General features: G+C 36.2%; 5 protein-coding genes and 1 long non-coding RNA gene across 10 annotated transcripts; 4 read left to right on the forward strand and 2 right to left on the reverse strand.

Moving 5' to 3' along the window:
* The first annotated feature begins 186 nt into the window (after positions 1-186).
* LOC129575470 (protein artemis-like) lies at positions 187-1,826 on the forward strand. Of its 2 annotated transcripts, XM_055459152.1 has the most exons (4): positions 195-526; positions 611-770; positions 845-1,031; positions 1,281-1,826. In XM_055459152.1, the coding sequence occupies exons 1-4, from the start codon at positions 283-285 to the stop codon at positions 1,680-1,682; spliced, it is 993 nt and encodes a 330-aa protein (XP_055315127.1). In that variant the 5' UTR covers positions 195-282; the 3' UTR covers positions 1,683-1,826. The 2 variants fall into 2 exon arrangements, with proteins under 2 accessions (XP_055315126.1, XP_055315127.1); XM_055459151.1 differs by having other exon boundaries at positions 187-526; positions 845-1,826.
* LOC129575473 (zinc finger protein 423-like) lies at positions 1,697-3,087 on the reverse strand. The gene is made up of 3 exons (XM_055459155.1): positions 2,825-3,087; positions 2,018-2,731; positions 1,697-1,922 (listed from the first exon to the last, which is right to left on the reverse strand). The coding sequence occupies exons 1-3, from the start codon at positions 2,975-2,977 to the stop codon at positions 1,833-1,835; spliced, it is 957 nt and encodes a 318-aa protein (XP_055315130.1). The 5' UTR covers positions 2,978-3,087; the 3' UTR covers positions 1,697-1,832.
* A 392-nt stretch (positions 3,088-3,479) lies between these two features.
* LOC129575466 (splicing factor 3A subunit 1) lies at positions 3,480-6,788 on the reverse strand. The gene is made up of 8 exons (XM_055459143.1): positions 6,449-6,788; positions 6,118-6,282; positions 5,863-6,037; positions 5,464-5,789; positions 5,264-5,391; positions 4,712-5,164; positions 4,139-4,622; positions 3,480-4,029 (listed from the first exon to the last, which is right to left on the reverse strand). Exons 1-8 carry the CDS (start codon positions 6,561-6,563, stop codon positions 3,587-3,589), a joined length of 2,289 nt encoding a protein of 762 aa, XP_055315118.1. The 5' UTR covers positions 6,564-6,788; the 3' UTR covers positions 3,480-3,586.
* A 75-nt stretch (positions 6,789-6,863) lies between these two features.
* Positions 6,864-9,462, forward strand: LOC129575472 (POC1 centriolar protein homolog). The gene is made up of 4 exons (XM_055459154.1): positions 6,864-7,447; positions 7,773-8,082; positions 8,228-8,541; positions 8,626-9,462. The coding sequence occupies exons 1-4, from the start codon at positions 7,178-7,180 to the stop codon at positions 8,800-8,802; spliced, it is 1,071 nt and encodes a 356-aa protein (XP_055315129.1). The 5' UTR covers positions 6,864-7,177; the 3' UTR covers positions 8,803-9,462.
* On the forward strand, positions 9,371-17,670 carry LOC129575467 (peroxidase). 4 transcript variants are annotated; one of them, XM_055459146.1, is made up of 13 exons: positions 9,371-9,765; positions 12,016-12,373; positions 13,082-13,187; positions 13,276-13,440; positions 13,529-13,688; positions 13,783-13,972; positions 14,083-14,273; positions 14,772-15,361; positions 15,450-15,582; positions 15,697-15,879; positions 16,687-16,807; positions 17,197-17,362; positions 17,453-17,670. In XM_055459146.1, the coding sequence occupies exons 2-13, from the start codon at positions 12,286-12,288 to the stop codon at positions 17,481-17,483; spliced, it is 2,124 nt and encodes a 707-aa protein (XP_055315121.1). In that variant the 5' UTR covers positions 9,371-9,765; positions 12,016-12,285; the 3' UTR covers positions 17,484-17,670. The 4 variants fall into 4 exon arrangements, with proteins under 4 accessions (XP_055315121.1, XP_055315119.1, XP_055315122.1 ...); XM_055459144.1 differs by having other exon boundaries at positions 9,585-9,765; positions 13,061-13,187; XM_055459147.1 differs by lacking the exon at positions 9,371-9,765 and adding an exon at positions 11,825-11,902.
* Positions 15,982-16,608, forward strand: LOC129575475 (uncharacterized). Its single transcript, XR_008688803.1, has 2 exons — positions 15,982-16,361; positions 16,559-16,608. It is a non-coding gene; the product is annotated as an uncharacterized LOC129575475 (long non-coding RNA).
* Positions 17,671-17,829: the final 159 nt, after the last annotated feature.

Here is a 17,829-nt window from a genome sequence, read left to right on the forward strand (position 1 = left end):
ATGTGTTTCATTGTAAGAAAAAAAATGTTTATTTTCGCCACATAGTCCGCATGGAATAAAAACAATCAAACTGTTTACGTTCATTCTCTGGCCAAAGTAGTCAAAATCAAAACAACGAGGGAAAAGACTGTTTGATTCGAAACATAAAGTGGCCATCTGCCGTACAACGCATGAAACAATTGCACGCATTTGTCAAACAATTGCGCGTATGTGTCAAATAAATTCAGTGAACCGATAGACGGTTCCTTTGTTTTTATTTCGTTTGAATCCCATCCAAGAAAGATGAGTACATTTTCTGGATTTCTAGATGAAATCGAATATGTATCCATCGATCGATTTACACAGCTCAATTTCCGATCGAAAGCATTTTTTCTTTCGCATTGCCACACGGACCATATGATCGGTTTAAATGAAATCAATTCAGAGGTGCAGCTACCGGGCTCACTGTATTTAAGTGAAATTTCCAAAGTTATCGTGCAGAGACGGTATCCGGCTGTTAAAAATTTGGTGATTCTTAAAATAGGCGGTGAGTAAAAGCAGTGGATTAGTTTGGGTGGATTACAGTGTAAGAATGGTAACATGGAAGAATAATTGATTTGTAAAATTTCAGAGGCAACTCCAATATCGTTTGCGATTTCCGAATGTGATGAAATTGACCAATCGATCGGAAGAACATCGGTGACTGCAATTCCAGCAGGTCATTGTCCTGGCTCCGTAATGTTTTTATTTGAACAAGGCAACAAAAGGATATTGTACACTGGCGATTTTCGGTTTGTTGATGAATATCAAGTATTTCTTCGGATTTAAAACGGACTCCAATGATCGATTGAATTTCATTCCACAGATTATATCGTGAAGATATCGAAGGGATCATTGCTTTGAAAAAGTTTCACGAAAACATCAATTTAGACTGTTTGTATTTGGATTCAACGTTTTTATCATTGGACTATGCATATTTTCCAAAACAACGCGAAAGTATTAACACAATAATTGAATTGACTGAAAAATGGTTAGAGGCAAATCCAAAGAATATCGTATATATTCGACCACCCGCCAACTATGGCTATGAATTTCTTCTTGTGCAACTTTCACAATATTTTAAAGTTAAAATCCATGTTACAAATGCAACATTCAAAGATTACGTGTATATTCCCGACATTGACACATATATTAGCAATAATCCATATCACTGTGGCCGAATTCACTTGTGCCCGTCAGGCAATGCCAATCAATGGAAACTAAGGAAAAGTTTATGCTTACCCAAGCTGGACGAGCGTCACATTTGCATAATTCGGCCGACGGCGATGAAATGGAGGAAATTAGCCGCAAACGATATACATTATGAATCACATGCTGAAGTGCCCAACTCCTATTCGGTTTGCTATTCAAATCATTCAAGTCACGACGAAATCAAGTTTCTGATTCAATATCTTCGGCCGAAAATCGTCAAACTGAATGTTGTCCCCAATAATGTTTGTCAAAAGAATGCAATGTACGGCGTATTAGATGAGATTACCAAAGAGTATCAAACAGATGAACAAAAAATTGACATGGAAGTCCAAGAATCGAAGTGTATCGAATACAACTTCCATAGAATAACATCAATTGCTACTAAAAGTTCTATTTCCTTGGAAAAAGATGAAATTTCGCTACTAAAAGTCAAGAAACGCCGAAGAATTTAGACCAATTGTACTGATTTTATGTAATTTTATTTCTTTGCTTTATTTTTTTCTTCTTTTTTTTTAATTTTTGTGTTTGTTTAACGCTTGACAAATACAATTGTTTTATTAATGACATTTTTACAATAAAAAAAACTAATAATTAAATCGTGTTCATTGATTTAAATCACTTATGTTTAAAAGCGATATGTGCGCGGGTAAGAAGATGGAGTGGTTCTTTCGCATGTGCTGCCTTAGATTGCCCTAGATAAATCGAGAACATTTTGTCAATACATCAAATGAAGAAGGAATTGTGTATTCGATTACCACACCAGACATAGAATTAGAGAATTACTCACATTCGATTGGAACTCTTTGCTGCACAGCAGGCAGTCAAAAGTTTTATGCATCTCTTTGACATGGCTGTAGAGATCGTTGATTTTGGCAAATGTGGCCAAACAGTATTGGCACATGTGTGACTTTCTCATGTGAATCATAAGATGATGCGGAGCGGCAAACGCTTTTGGACAATGGCTACATTTGTAAATTGATTGTGTATCACCGTCAATTTCCATCGGTGACATGCACAGTTCATTGATTTTATCCAAATCCGGTGGTATAACGGCTGATGGTTTTAACGTTTTGATTTTTTTACGATACGATTCCGAATCCGATTGTGAGTCGCCATCCCCATTTTTAATACCATTTTCGATGGTGTCCTGCGTTTCATGCTCATCAAATTCAGCATTTGCGATTACAAAATGTGGTAAGGCAATGTTTACTCCAATTTTTTTCTCATTCGTATCCGGTGATTCACTTGGCTTTGGCTTGGTTTTACGTATTTTTCGCTTGACTGGCGTGCTTAATGAATCGGTTTTGCTCAATTGCTCGGGAACAATGTCAACAAATTCTATCATTCGATTCTCTTCAGCTTCGGTTTCATTTTGTTGTTCTTCTTTTTTCTCTGATTCTTTCATGAATTTTTCATCCGATTCCTTGACTTGTTGCCAAAATGAATAGGCTAATGTCAGCGATTCCGTACATAATTCACACAAATAAATCTCCGCAGATTCCTAGAAAAGTCAAAAATCTTTAGTCATCACATCAAGTTAAAAACGAATAGCGTCTTCGACCAATACCAGGCATAGAATTAGAAAGTTACTCACATTGCTTAGACTTGAAAAGCTGTTGAACGCCTCAATTAGCATAACATCTGTGTCGTTGCACCGGAATTTCATTTCCCACAAATCATAATGGCCAGCCTCGCCACAAACTCTGCACATAAACTTTGTTGGATTCGATGAATCCACTGAATCCATTTTCTCAGTTGTTCTATTTTCTCGTGTTCTTTTGTTGCTTTATTTATTTTGTGTATCAGCCGATTTTTAATTTTGATTGGTAAATGCACTCGACTGACAGCTGTATACACAAGAATGTCAAATGTCTTCGTTTTAGGGTGACCCGATGCACAGTGGCTCATTTGAATTTCCGCCGTTTCAAATCTATTGAAATAAAGTTGCTGCGCGTTGATCAATTTCGGATCAAGAATAGCGCTATAAAGTGTTACTGTAAGTAATCAGAAATGGCGACAGAAAAGAATTTCCATTTCGAATTAAAGGCTGTAAATTTACAGTTAGCTCTCAAAGTGTCGAAATCCATTCAAAGGAATGATCAGATGTAAATGAAAATTGACTACACTTTCAATGCTAAATGCAGATGCAAAACCTGCAATTTCACCCTTACTTAGTATTTTTCCTATTCATTTTTTATCATTACATAAACATAGGTCAATTTATCCCACGGCCAATGAAGAACAAAATCTTTTTCTGTTTAAATTTAAATGTATTTCACGTGCAAATAAAGAAGAAGAAAAAAGCTGTTACAATTTGGAACAGAAGTTGAAATTAGGTTTGAAGATTTTGATAGCTTTATTTTTTGCGGCCACCACGTTCTTTAATTTGTAGTTGAACTGTAGTTCCGCTCAATAGATTATAGAACGCAATGGTGTTGTTATCTTTGAAGAACATTCCCTCATACGAAATTTTCTGTTTGGCCGGTGGTAAACTGGTTTCTTCTTGAATCTTTGACTTCAATGTTGAAATCGTATCATTAAGCGATAGTGTAATCGGTATGATTTGCCCATTCAGACGCCATTCTGGCTTATCACCACTTGGTGCTTGAACTTGTAATGAAACAGGGCCTTTGTGTGTGGCCATGAACTCGGTCTCAGGTATTAAATTATCTTCGGAGCGTTGCTTCTTATTCGGTGGCTCATCATCAGCTGGAGTCGATGACTCCATCATGAAGTTCATTGGGTTATTTTGCACAGGTGGTTGCGATGGTTGTTGGAAATTGGCAGGGGGATGACCACCTATTTTGAAAATAGTTTGAGTAGAAAACAGAATTAAACATTATCAAATTTAAGTTCATGAAATCCAGAAGAGTTTATCGCAAAATTAAGGAATGCCAATTGAATGTACCTGGAACAAGCGGAGGAATGGGCTGTTGGTATCCTGAAAATGATGGCATCATTGGTGGTCTCATCGGTGGCATCATCATTGGTGGTGGAATTGGCATAGCCGGTTGAACTGGTGGCTGTACTGGTTGCTGCGGTTGAGCCGGCATTGGGACAGCCGAAACACTTGTTGGCAATTTGCTTGTGTTCGGTGCTCCAGCAACTGGTTTTGGTCCGATTTTTTCCTTTTCCTCATCTGGCAACAAACCCTTGACCTTGTGAATTTGATGAATTTGATCTTCCAGTGTAATATTGGCTCTTGCTGCACGCGTAGCAGCTTCGACCGACGATGTATGACCATCCCATGTGACACGTTCATCTTTTCGTGTTTCCTCTTCACCCAACTTTTTACCAATCACCGTTTCTTCATCGCCAACACCGAAGATATCCGTACGACGTTCGGCCAATTGCTTCAAACTTGCCTCAATAGCTGTGCCAGCAGCATAAACCTACACAAATAAATTAAAACAATGTCAAAATTTTACATTCGAAATGATGTTCGATTTGAGAGAGAAAAAAATGTTTCATAAACACGTACATTGTCTTGATTGAGTTTGTCAACGGTGTGCTTGTCACGTTGTTCGATCCATCGCGGATCGAGTAGACCAATACGCATATGCTCTGGCATTTTCGAGGCTGGAATTTTCTCGCCAGTAATTGGTGAAATGACGTATTCATCCGGAGCCGGTGCTTTGACGACTGGCTTTTGTGCTTGCTTTGGATCGTATTTCTTGATGATGACTTTGTCGTGAGTTGGTGGCAACATCGGTACAATCGGAGCAGGCACTTTTCCATCGTGATTTGCTTCGTCATCGCTTGATGCTTCGTCCATATCCTGCACCTGAACATTGTCTCGCTTGGCTAATAGAGAAGGCATTCCAATACGGTTTTCCATCGTTGACAATTTAATAGATATTGGCCCTTCTGTGTCGCTCCCTTCATCGGACTCAATTTGCATTTCAATGTCTCCGTCTTCTTCTAACATACGCTCCTATTGTTTTGAAGAGAGAAAAAATGGTTTGATTAGCGTTTCATATCAAAGCGAGTTATTGATCATTTCAAGAAGTGAAGCGTTTGTTGGTACTCTTACTTCCATCAGAACTCTGGCACCGACTTCGGTTGCGGTAGTGGGTGGCGGGAAATTGCCGGTTTCGAATGGTTGATAATCAACCGTTTCGACGACAACAAAGTCATGCCAATCGATTTGAGCGTATGCAACTGTGAACATGAAATGCATTAATTAATTATTAGTCAATAGGATAAATTTGTTAAATAATCTGTGCAAAATACCTCGTTCGCGTTCAATTTTCTCCTCTTCTCTCTTTCGCTGAGCTTCCTGATGTCTCTGCCAATTAGCACGATATTTCACTTGTTCCAAAACCGTGTTTGAACTCTCGCGTCCATGCGTACTCTCAGTTTTTAATCGTGCCATCAAGTCCTTTGGCGGAATCAATATCTTTGTATACTGTTCTAACAGTTTGGTAAAATACTGGAAGAGCGAATGCTGTGGCCGCAAAAAGTCAAATTGATAATTACGCTGTTCACGATTCATTAAATTCGTCAAAAACTGACGACCATTTCGTGCCACAAACTGCGCGGTCAATTTCACAATGTCTCTGAAATGGGAAATGATTGAGCATTTAATACCTAACTTCAAGTGGAACACACTGAATATTTTCAAAAACCTACAAATCAAGTGCCGAAATAGACGGTGGATCGGCGACAAATTCCGGCTCCGGTGGTGCTTCCTTTGGTATAAATTGTTGTTCGGCTACTTGTTTCAGCAATTCTTGTTGTTTCTGATGGGCTGCCGATGAAACCTGTAACTTCTGCACGCTTGCAGGTAACGCGGAGAGAGCATCAGCTGAAATACATAACTTTTTCGTTAGAATTTCAATACAAATCACCTTACTACATCACAAAGCTAACCATAAGAACATATACCTTTTCCCTCACGAAACTCATTGACCTTGTGTTGATAGTAGGCATGATATGGATCGCCTGAATTCAAGAAGTTGAATTTCGGATTACCCAATTCGTTCTGACGAATACGTGCCTCGAATTCCGGCCCATTTCTGGCAACGAAGCTTGCGGTTTTATCAACGATATCTTTGTTTCAAATATTATGGGTTAAGGAAAATAGTTTTTGTTTTCAAAAATTTCAATGATTAAAAAATGATAAAATTTGAAGCTGAAAAACAATTGAAATGCTAAACATATAAAGTGTTAAACGTTTAAAGTGTATCAAGGTTTTTTTTTTTTAGGTTAAGGATACTTCTAACTTCTGGTGGCGGATAAATAATGCCAATGATTGGACCCGAAAGAGTATTTTCATTTCGGTTGTCATCATTGAGCTGCTCCAATGAATCTTCGGTGTCCAGCGATGGCATTTTTGATTGAACTCAGTCACTGAAGGAGAGATGAGAAAAGAAAAAGTTCACACAATGTTTGGTTGAATCGTAAACACTAGTATTTTCGATGTTTCTTCGATTCAATGAAACAACACATCAAAACTGGTTGACAGTTCGATTGAGTAGTATGCGGCGCTTCAAAGGGTACAAAAATATCCCAACCGCTACCATATGGAAACACTAAGTTTGAGAAAAGACGTAAATTGACTACATGCCATGAAATAATCTTTCTTCTACTTGAACCGTCAAAATAAAAAGTGTGCTAGTTAAATGCATTAAATGGATGAACAAATAATTCGATAAAAACCTGTGAAAATTCTTTCTGAATATTGATTAGAAGAATCAATTTCATAAGTATTGGTCGTGTTTCAAAGCGACACCTGCAGGTGATACTATTCAAAATTTTGAACTAAAGATTTCAGTTAAACCGTGCAAATATTGACATTTCAATGATATAGGACGATATACATACCATTCAATAAGCAAGCTGAGCTCGTGTTTCGAAAGTTTAACTTAAATCACAAAGATTGATACAATCATTGAATATAGTAATTTATTTCGTTCAAATTGTAATTGTGTAAAGAGAAAATCAAATGAACAATATGGGTGACTCGCTTGAAGATCCAGCACCAATTTTATTACGGCATTTCCGTGGTCATCATGGTCCAATCACTTGTTTGGCATACAATCATCATTCCAACAAATTGGCGTCGTCGTCAACGGATAAATCAGTAAATTTGTGGAACACTGACGACAGAATCAGATGCTTCAAATTCACCGGTCACTCGGATGCTGTGAATGGCGTTGCTTGGTCACACAATGGACAGCTGATGGCAACCGCTTCGAAAGATCGAACAATCAAGGTAAATGAAAATGTTGAATGAGAAAACGTTTCCACATGATATGATGTATGAGTGGAATGCCACGAATTTTGATAATCAGATACATCGAATAGATTGAGTGACAGAATTTAGTGGATTTACACACTAATTGGAGAGTAATTGAACGTTTTTATGAACGATATGCAAGTTTTTATGGATTTCTCTTTGGCTCGAACCAAATGAGAAAAAAGTTCAGTGGCAAATCGTGTCAAAATGTTCATTATTTTCTAGACTTGAAATCATAAACCAAATTTGGGTGAACAATAAATAATTGAATCTAATATTTTGATGCAATAATATTTTATAGGTTTGGGTACCAACCGTTCGTGGTTCATCGTGTAATTTTCCAGCGCTGTCAGGTGTTCGCAGTGTGGAATTTCATCCAAAAGACAGAAAACTGGTGACCGCCAATGAGGACAAAGCCGTCAAACTGTGGAGCATTGAGACGAAACGATTCTTGCAATCATTTTTAGGTCACACAAATCGTGTGAACTGTGCTCGATACTCGCCGAGCGGCAAAACAGTAGCCTCGTGCTCAGATGATCGTACGCTTAAACTCTTCGATGTAAACAGTGGCGATTGTGTGCAAACATTTGCCGAACGTGGTAATGTGCATGGTAAATAAAACACATTACTATTAATGAAGGGAATTGGCCAAAAGAAAATGAAAATCACATGAAAGTAATATAAATTCAAGACCAGCCTTAATATTGGCTTGAATTAATTTATTTTTTGCTCTATTTTCTCTTCAACAAAACATAGGAAACGATGTGGCTTGGCATCCAGACGGTTCGTTGGTTGCAGTTGCCTTGAGTAACAGTCAAATAAAAATATTTGATCGTCGAGCATGCAAACTCATTCAGCTGTATAACGTACATTTGGACGCCGTAAATTCGATTGCATTCCATCCAAGTGGCAACTTGATGATAACCGGTAGTGAAGATGGTTCGACAAAAGTGCTGGATTTGCTCGAAGGTCGGCCAATTTATACATTAGTCGGTCATGATGATGCTGTAACAGCCGTTGCATTTTCGGGTGATGGAAGTGACTTTGCCACCGCAAGCAAAGATAAGCAAGTTAGTTGGATTTGTAACTAAAATGATGCAGTCGACATCAAGATATGTTCAATTTTAATTAAATTCTTTCGTTTCTTCGTTCAGATTATGCTCTGGAAGCTGAATATGGACATTTTGAACGCCAGCGATTTATCATCGGCTCAACCAAGCATTGAAAATGATCGCAATTTGGAGAACATTCTCGACACAAGCGTTATGATTGATCCCCGAAAATCAGTACATTACAAGTACCGACCCGAAGAATACGACATAATCGAATAGAGAAATGGGGAAAGTACAAAAACGATCGAACATCGATTCGATCGAATGTCCAAAACAAATGACGTTGTCAATTTATACTTAATATTTAAGGCGACAGAAAAAAAAAAACACAAAAAAAACCATTACAAACAAACCGAGTATTCCGAGTATTTTTTTTTTAACATAGTTTACGTTTGCATAAATCAAAAACAGTTTAAGTGAAATGTTGATGTTAACTGAACGAAAATGGTAGCTATTATTATTTTGGGATAGGCGATGAGTTTATGAATAATCACATATCACGTACTCTAATTTCCTTATTTCATTTCAAATGAAATAATAAAAAGAACTTTTTTTTATCAAACAAAATCGAGTCAATTTTGAATGAATTATTAAGATCATGTGATTGATGCAGAGTTTATGTATTCCCACTTGGTCATCTCATCATTTCCTATACATAAAACAGAGAAGCGTCGAACGAAGAAGAAGAAGAAGAAGAAGAAGAAGAAGAAATGAACTTACTGAAATAACAAACATAACGATAATATGTGTCAATGCCGGCAATTACTTATATTCGTAGGGTATCGTAGTCGTGCATGTGTCGATCATTGTATTGTATTGTTTGTTTGTAACACAGACATGAAAAATAAAAATAAAAACTTGATAAATCCATCACAAAAATTCCAATATTTGTGTGCGCATATATACATACATAAATAAATATCATCTCTCCAAATGTATTCGGTGTTGACTGTCCAGTTGACAATACGCCTCGATCCAGTATAATCAGTTTAAATGTGATAACAGAACAAATAGCACACACAAATGTTAGTTTTGTTTTTGGTCAAGCACAGCTAAACGGAATTTCAGAAGTTTGCAGTATTATTTCTTTGTCTTTATCCGTTTTGTATCCTGTCTCTTGTCTCGGAAATAACAACAAAAACAAACCTCGACTATTTGCTTATATTTTTTTTTACTCGTTCGGTAAGTACCTCATAGGGGCGATCACACATTAATTCAAAGTGGTTTTAGCATCCATAGTAGCATTTATATTCTAATTAACCATACTCGCAAATTACATGCCATGCTCAGATAAATAAACTCTAGATTTAATTTAAGCATTTTTCATCAATATGTGATTTCGACATATCGATCAGCGTTAAACTATGCATTTTGGCTAATCGGCTCTCACGTGTTACATTTTCGCAATCGAGACTTTTAATTAAGATTAAGCGAGAAAATAAAGAACACTGCGTAAACGGTTCGCATGTAAAACTCACTTTTCTATTGGTTTGAGTGACATGACCAGTTGAACAGTCTATTTCTGTCCAACATATTACGCATGCATTTGGAATCAAGTTCTATGAATAATCCTACAAAGACCATTGATTGATTGTTGAACTAATAATTTTGTTCTATTTATTCATCATTTTAAGATTTCTTTCTCATATTCAGATTCATTTTCATATTGGAAAAAAGTGCGTCATTCAATAAAAACCGTTAAATTCGGAGACACTTGGTGGCAAGTTTTTTTTTTTCGATCGCGTTGCCGTTTAATCAAATTGCGTGACAATATGAAAAACTATATTTTGTTGTAATTTCACTGTCTAAAATCAACAGCGATTTGTTTGAGTTGTCATGCTACAGTACCGAGGACGACAGTGACAACAACAAAATAAACGCACGCATAATTTACATTGAGCATGGGCTATGTGTATGCACAGCATATTTTAACACGTAGTTTTGTCATCAACCGATCAAAGTCAATACTTTTCCTTTCACTGAATGAGCGGCGGAAAAGCAAGAAAACCAGTTCAAACAAAACCATTGATCACGTGTGTTCGACAGATTTTTTTTTCTTTCGTTTTTTTGTTGGTTTTGGAGCCAAAACTAATTGATCAACATAAGCAGATTGTGGTACGAAAAAAAGACATTCTTTCGCATTATGCATTTGAACAAGTACAAAAAACCAGTCCAAACAACGATCACGTGAGAAAATATTCAAAGCGGTACTCTAACTAAAGAGCGGTCGATCTATAAACAACGATAAAAAAAAAAAAACAAAATAAGTGGCTGGGCGGTTGCGTCTATCAGAAAAAAGTAGACTACCGATTTTCGTGGTTTCAAACAACATCGTAAAAGTGTCCAATTTTTGACCGTTGAAAAATGATTTTTCGTTTCTATGAGCCACATTTCATTCCTTTTCAAATTGGAATTCTTCCAACACTTCCACCCACAGCACCGCCGCCGCTGCTATTGCCATCGCCGTTACCCACACCATACATATTACACCGGTGCAAATTAAAACTGGCATTCAGCATTATTGACGGTTTAATGATGGTCCGGTTTATAGTTAAGTAAAAAAAAATTTCACTGTCTGCCCCAAATTGCCCGTCTATGATTGGTCCAATTTAATTTATTATCATATTTTTAAGACTAGTTTGATGGCCAAATTGAGTTGCGAAAATGTGACGAGAGACAGAGAGAATGAGAAGGGAAAAAAAGCAAACCACACGATATGAATGGATTGATATGTTTAAATCACACTTAATTAATTCGATATACATGTTTCCTATGTCATGTTACTTATCGTATGCACAATAACAACAATTGAATTAAGTCGCACCACAAGTAGTCGGTTTTGTTTTCTTCGATGTATACAAACGATAAAGAAGTGTGGTTTTTGCCATTTTTCTGGGCTTATTATCTCCACGGAAAGACAGAGCGAGAGAGCCAGAAAAAGCAAAATGTAAATTCTTGGTAATGAATTCAGTTCGCGTTACTCCAAATTATTACGATTCGAATGGGTGATATTATCGAATTTTTATTTTCCTAAAATTGTTGACGTAGCCATTGCTAAATTCCATAATTCGAACGTCGTTTATACATGTCCCATGCTCGATTTTCTTATCTCAAAGCACGATTCATTTCCGTTGGTGCTCATACACAAAATTCCACATGAATTTTCTATTTTGAAAACAAGAGTAAAAATAACACACATACAAAATAACGACGTCGCTAAATTGTTTGTGACCAATGCACATGATTTGAATTAATCATTGAATTGAAGTGATGTCATTTGCAAATATAAGCACAAAATAGCAACGCGACACTCAACACAGTAATTTAAAGCGCACATATATGACATTTTCCTATAATTTCATCATTAATTTGCTTGCAATGTTACTACTTACAATCTTAACAACTCTTTCTCTCTTTCTCTTCCGTTTACAGATCAAAATGTAATGCAGTGAAGTGAACAACAAGTGAACAAAGCAAATATCTCCGAATGGAAAAAAATCCATTGAATCATCGCAATATATTCTTTAAGTAAATACTAACGAAGAAAAGAAACAACAAAAAAAAGCTGCTGTAGAGACGATCCATGTTTCTGGTTGGATTTCACTGGAATTATCAACGAGTTTTGTGTGTTGAGTGTTTGTTCAAAGTTTCCAGTTGCACCTTTTTACTTGATGAGGACATTGATTTCTCTGTGAATTGACAATGAAACGCATCATTATAGTTTGTTTTCTGGTATCATTGATTGGCACTCGTTCAGTGTATGGCGGCCTCTTCGACTTTTTAACCAAAGGTGAGTCTAGTTTTTGTTTGTTGTTAAATTGAATAGATGAATGAATGATTGATGCATTTACAATACGCACAAAAATTGATTTACGTCGCAATGATCCATTTCGAATTATGCATTATATAATGCAACATGACAAATTATTATTTGCTGGTAAAACCAGTGATAATAAATTCCCTCGAACTAGTTCATCTTTATCAGGTATTTTGAAAAAAAATAAAAACAAACAAATATTGTCTAGAAATGAATCATTGCTTGTTGTTCGCGCAATGAATTACGCAGAAACCAGAATATCGATTTCGAATTCGATTCGATTCGATTGCTCAATCTCACATCACTTCGGCCGGCAGAGTTTTCTGTCGTAGTCGTTCCACACTTGCATATCGCTATTTACAAATATATTCGTATAAGTGTTACGAATCTATTCGTTTAGAAGTGAATTAACACGAACACCGGCATTCCGGCGCGGAAGTATAAGAAATGCATTCATTGTTTCGTTGGTTTAAAATATTGTTTGGAGCGAAAAATGCACATATTTCTTGGTTCGCCTTTCCGCCTCTGTATAAATATTGAATATATTTAGATGGAAAATAGAATGGCTTAAACTTTCTTGATATGAACAATGCGTTTTTTTTTTTTTCAATTCATTGGTCGTTTATTTTCATGCAAACCATCATCTAAATTGAACTAAAGAATGGTTGGGAATTTTTGCAGATAATGGCAAAGAGAACGGTGGTGCCGATAAAAAAGTCACCTTTACCGAACAGGAATTATCGCAGGCTATTGATTTGGCGGAGTTTTCGTACAATCAATTGAAAACGTAATCAATTTTCCGAATGAATAAAAACGAAATGGAAATAAGGATTGAATGTGAGTTCATTTAACATTTTAACATTTTTATTTTGCAGAATGGAAGAAAGTATATCGAATTCACGGATTCAATTATCGAATACATCATCGTCATATGCACAGTACTTGGAAAGTTTACCAAACAACTACACCATGGAGTACGATAAAATTGCACAAATCGTTCTCAAAGCCAGTAAATACTTACTGAACAACAATTGCAAAAAGTGTGTAAAAAGTTGTGGCGTTGCCATTGATTGGCTCGTTGGTTTTCATGTTGCTTTGTTTTTATTTGTCGATTTTGTGGATTTTCAGGGCTGGCTTAGATGATAACAAATGTGTTGAAGCAATTTCAACGTATACACTACCAAAGTGCGATTTACTAGATAAATGTGAGCAATTGAACGAGACCAAGAGCAGCATTAATTCATATCGTCGACTTTTACCAGCACATTACGCCGATGGCTTGTCAAAAGTATGGTTTTGCATTCATTTGTTGGTCCGACGGTAATAATTCAATCATTTGCTTTTGTTTTTCTTTTTTTTTTTCGGTTGTTCAACCAATACAGATGTTTGATTTGCCGTCACCAAAAAATATTAGCAATTCATTTTTTGAACTAACGCGACCAGACATGAGTTTAATTAACGAGGAAGCGGCCACTTATGAAGGTGTTGTAGACGAGGAACGGAATGTAGCATTGGTTCAATGGTCACAGTTCATTGAACATGATCTTGTTCGCACTGTTTTTCAAATAATGAGTGCGTTAGCAAATGTCACATAAAAAACCATTTACAGTTTGCCAAAAAAAAATAACCGCTTTTCTCTCTCTATATTCGTCTATTTTTAAAATATTTTTTCATGGATCAAGGTAATGGCAATCCCATTGAATGTTGTGCTGAAGATGCAACCAACGCACCGCCACGATATCGACATCCAGCCTGTGCTCCTCTCATGATCGATGTGAACGGTGAAGACTACAATCGATTGCCATCATGTTTGAATTACGTGCGCAGTGCGCTCAATGTGAACGCAAATTGCTCATTCGGGCCAGCACAACAGGTGAATGCAGAAGCAGATTCTTTACTTTTTATGTTGTTGTTGTTTTTCTTTGATTCGTAAATGTTCAAGCATTAAGTATGATTTCAATCGCAAAACAATCAATGAAATTCAATTAAACGAGTCGAGAACATCTCTCGTGTGACCATGAATTAAACCGTGCATAACGACAAATACTCACAAATGCTACATCGAGAGAGTGAGGGAAAAAGACAAATTAGTTCCATTTCATTGGCATGCGAAAAATATCACAACGAACGGAAAAGGTCTCGGGAACAAACAAGAACGAATTTTATTCAAACAAATAGTGAAACTTCTGTTTTTACTTTGGTCAATTGTATCGCAATACCACATCACTTGCAATATCCGCATCAATTTCATGCAAATTTATTAATATTTAACCAGGCCAAAAAGGTGAATGAAAGTAAAAAGATTTATGTTTTTGGTTTTCTTTTCTTTTCTTTTCTCTTTTTTTTTCTATATTTTTATTGTCTCGAAAAGATCAATCAAGCATCAAATTACTTGGACTTGTCGCAATTGTATGGCAATACCGATGAGATTACTGATACTCTTCGTTCGTTTAACAATGGCGAATTGAAAATCTCCAATGACCCATTGAGTCCAACGCTGCCCGAAATTGAAGACATCGAAAGCAATCACTTGTGCATGCATAACACGACCATCGACACGGTGTGCTATCGAGCCGGTGATTCGCGTGTGAATGTCAATCCGTATGTGACCACACTCTATACGCTCTTCCTGCGTTCGCACAATCGCATTGCAAAACAGTTGAAAAAAGAGCATCCAACATGGAACGATGCTGAACTATTTGCATATGCAAAACGCATTAATGTCGGCATTTATCAACAAATTGTGTATGGAGAATGGTTGAACATTGTGCTTGGTCTGAATGAAGCAGCGGCGATCAACAGGAACACAACGGCGTGCAATCTCGATGGAAAAGTTAGCAACGAATTTGCCACGGCTGGCATTCGATTTTATTATTCGATGATGCCGGGCGATCTGAAAACAACCAAAGATGTTAGCTATTTTATTCGACAAAATAATATCATCATTCGACCGATGACCGAGTAAATTTCAAAAGCATTCCAACATTTTTTTTTTTGTTCTGTATTTATTTAAATTCCATTTTCTCCTGTTTTCACCGGTTTTTTTTAGAGAAAATATTCTGAAGCTCAAAGATGAGTACTATAAACCTAGGGATTTAGCGGAAGATGAAGAGTTGGAGAATATTATTGATGCCATTGTGAAACAGAAGGCAATGGCTATGGACACCGGTTATGTTGCTGATGTACGATTGATTGATTCTAAATCCATTTACTTATCAATAATTTTCTATTTTTGTGTGTGCATTTCAATGTACCGCTACAATTCATGTGTTTCGATTCGATTGACTTTCGTGTAGGTCGCTAAGCATTATTATCGATTCCAAAATTCGGAGCAAAAAGACGTCGGAACTGATGTTTTAGCCTTGGATATTCTGCGCGGTCGAGATCATGGTTTGCACACCTATAAAAATTACCTGGAATTGTGCACAAAAACTCCCATTCAAGGCTGGTCGGATTTCCGATCTAACATCAACCACGAGGTGAATAGAATTATAAACATTTACATTAAAATGAAAAAAGAAATCGAAAAAAAAAAAAATTCTCAGGTGCATACGAAAATAAAATGTTAATCATGGTCGGTTTTTCACAATCGACTCAAGCCAACAAACAGAAGCCGTGTTGAACGCTAAAAGCCGTAGTTTTTTTCACGTAAAAAGGCAGTTGATTGAACTAATTGAATTATAATATGTTTTAATTCACGTAATCACAACTTAAAAGAAAAACAGTAATCGTTAGTAGAACGTAAACGTTGGCTTACATTATCAGCGATATCATATTGTTGATTTTAGCACACAAAAAGTAACAAAAAATACTGTTCATTGTTCAATTTAATTTTATACGAATTAATATACCGTTTTGTTTCGGTAAGAGGTCTTTTTGCACACAAAAGTGTAAAACGGGGCGGTAGATAAACATAAATCGAGCTAATTTCCAACGACTTGACAAATCATAGTCAAACAAAGTAATTTGAAATCAAAGAAATTCACTTGGAATTTGCCTTCATGATGATGATGATCAGTTACATGCGATTTCAACAGCACATCATTATGTTCAAATTATGCTTACCATTTTTGTGTGCTTTATACGATTTCATAACAAAATAACAAAAAAAAAAAAAATTATTAATGCATGGTGACAAACGCAATCTATCATTTACAGCGATCCAAAAAGGCTATAAAAATTATGAAATGAGAAGATAGATTGGTTAATATTATTGTTTTATTTGAGATTACAACAAATATGATTAAGGTATGGTGTGTGTGTGTGTGTGCTCTTTTTCTCGGTAGGATTTGGAACGGCTAAAGCAAATTTACGCAAGTTACGATCAGGTTGATTTAATTATAGGAGCGATTGCAGAACGACCCAAACCAGGAGCAACAGTCGGAGAAACATTCTCATGTATTATTGGTAAGCAAAAATTCGAATTCGTGCAGTAATTATTTTCGTCTTTTATCATCGTTAGACGAAAGAAAAAGCATTTAATTCAATCTGCGTTTCATTTCCGAAATTCCACAACAAAACGGAATTTAATACGGATTTCACTTTATCTTTTTGATCTAATTCCAAATTAAATAAAATGGTGGCATCCATCGATTCGCTTTAAACAGTGCCGCGCGCTGAATCAAGACATCGAACACCAAATTAATCGTGTCAATCGTTGTTGTTGTTGTGTTTTTTTCTGCCTTCTCTCCACCCAAATAGTTTGAACTTTCACTGTCCACTAGATTATTTGAAATTTGAAATTCTGTTCGCTTCGCTTAATATTCGCTTTATTTTTCGTTTGTTTCATTTTACAGGCGAACAATTGTCAAATACACGTTGCAGCGATAAAGATTTCTATACTGTGTCCAACGATCCAATATTTAAACAATTTGTGGACAATTATTCAGGTGCCAAGCTGATTTGTGATACGACACGTCTAACAAGCGTGCCACGAAATATTTTCCATGTGCCATCAGAGAAGTGAGTGGAGTCGAAATTAACATGAATTTTGAAAAAAGAAGCTTGGAATTTTAACTAATTTTTTTTTTCTTTCGATTATTTCGTCCCAAGGAACCCAATGATTTACTGCAAAGACATCTAAGCCAGTTTAAAACTAAAATCCAGCATTTTCAATTTGTACTTGCGCCAAACTCAAGGATACTAATATTATTTTCAACACATGACAATAACACGTATAAAGTCAATTTTTACCATGGTTTTTTTAGTCTCGCAAACATATATGTATGCATATCTATAATAAAAAGAAAATTTCAACACACGAAATGGAACAATTGGGAGTATTATTGAGTGTTTGTATGTGTGTGTATTTCAAAATAATTCGGTGATTATAGTACAATTTTCTTCGATAACATGGTTTCTCAAGCACAAAAGAATTGATGTCGCTGCTGCCAAGTCAGTCAATCTTATGAAATGAATATTTGAAAAAA

This window comes from Sitodiplosis mosellana, unplaced genomic scaffold (genome assembly GCF_009176505.1).
Source record: "Sitodiplosis mosellana isolate CC-2019 unplaced genomic scaffold, AAFC_SMos_1.0 Smas_scaffold_6167, whole genome shotgun sequence".
In the NCBI taxonomy this organism is placed as follows: Eukaryota; Metazoa; Arthropoda; class Insecta; order Diptera; family Cecidomyiidae; genus Sitodiplosis; species Sitodiplosis mosellana.

Coding starts and splice junctions, on each gene's coding strand:
- LOC129575466 (XM_055459143.1), bottom strand. CDS start 6,563: ATGCCATCGCTGGACACCGAAGATTCATTGGAGCAGCTCAATGATGAC. Junction 6,283..6,448: donor TCCGCCACCAGAAGTTAGAA/GTATCCTTAACC, acceptor TTTGAAACAAAG/ATATCGTTGATAAAACCGCA. Junction 5,392..5,463: donor GAAAATTGAACGCGAACGAG/GTATTTTGCACA, acceptor TCATGTTCACAG/TTGCATACGCTCAAATCGAT.
- LOC129575473 (XM_055459155.1), bottom strand. CDS start 2,977: ATGGATTCAGTGGATTCATCGAATCCAACAAAGTTTATGTGCAGAGTT. Junction 2,732..2,824: donor GCTTTTCAAGTCTAAGCAAT/GTGAGTAACTTT, acceptor TGACTTTTCTAG/GAATCTGCGGAGATTTATTT. Junction 1,923..2,017: donor GCAAAGAGTTCCAATCGAAT/GTGAGTAATTCT, acceptor CGATTTATCTAG/GGCAATCTAAGGCAGCACAT.
- LOC129575467 (XM_055459144.1), top strand. CDS start 12,286: ATGAAACGCATCATTATAGTTTGTTTTCTGGTATCATTGATTGGCACT. Junction 13,973..14,082: donor CACTGTTTTTCAAATAATGA/GTGCGTTAGCAA, acceptor TCATGGATCAAG/GTAATGGCAATCCCATTGAA. Junction 15,362..15,449: donor ATCATTCGACCGATGACCGA/GTAAATTTCAAA, acceptor GGTTTTTTTTAG/AGAAAATATTCTGAAGCTCA.
- LOC129575470 (XM_055459151.1), top strand. CDS start 283: ATGAGTACATTTTCTGGATTTCTAGATGAAATCGAATATGTATCCATC. Junction 527..610: donor GGTGATTCTTAAAATAGGCG/GTGAGTAAAAGC, acceptor GTAAAATTTCAG/AGGCAACTCCAATATCGTTT. Junction 771..844: donor TTGTACACTGGCGATTTTCG/GTTTGTTGATGA, acceptor TTCATTCCACAG/ATTATATCGTGAAGATATCG.
- LOC129575472 (XM_055459154.1), top strand. CDS start 7,178: ATGAACAATATGGGTGACTCGCTTGAAGATCCAGCACCAATTTTATTA. Junction 8,083..8,227: donor CGAACGTGGTAATGTGCATG/GTAAATAAAACA, acceptor AACAAAACATAG/GAAACGATGTGGCTTGGCAT. Junction 8,542..8,625: donor CCGCAAGCAAAGATAAGCAA/GTTAGTTGGATT, acceptor TTCTTCGTTCAG/ATTATGCTCTGGAAGCTGAA.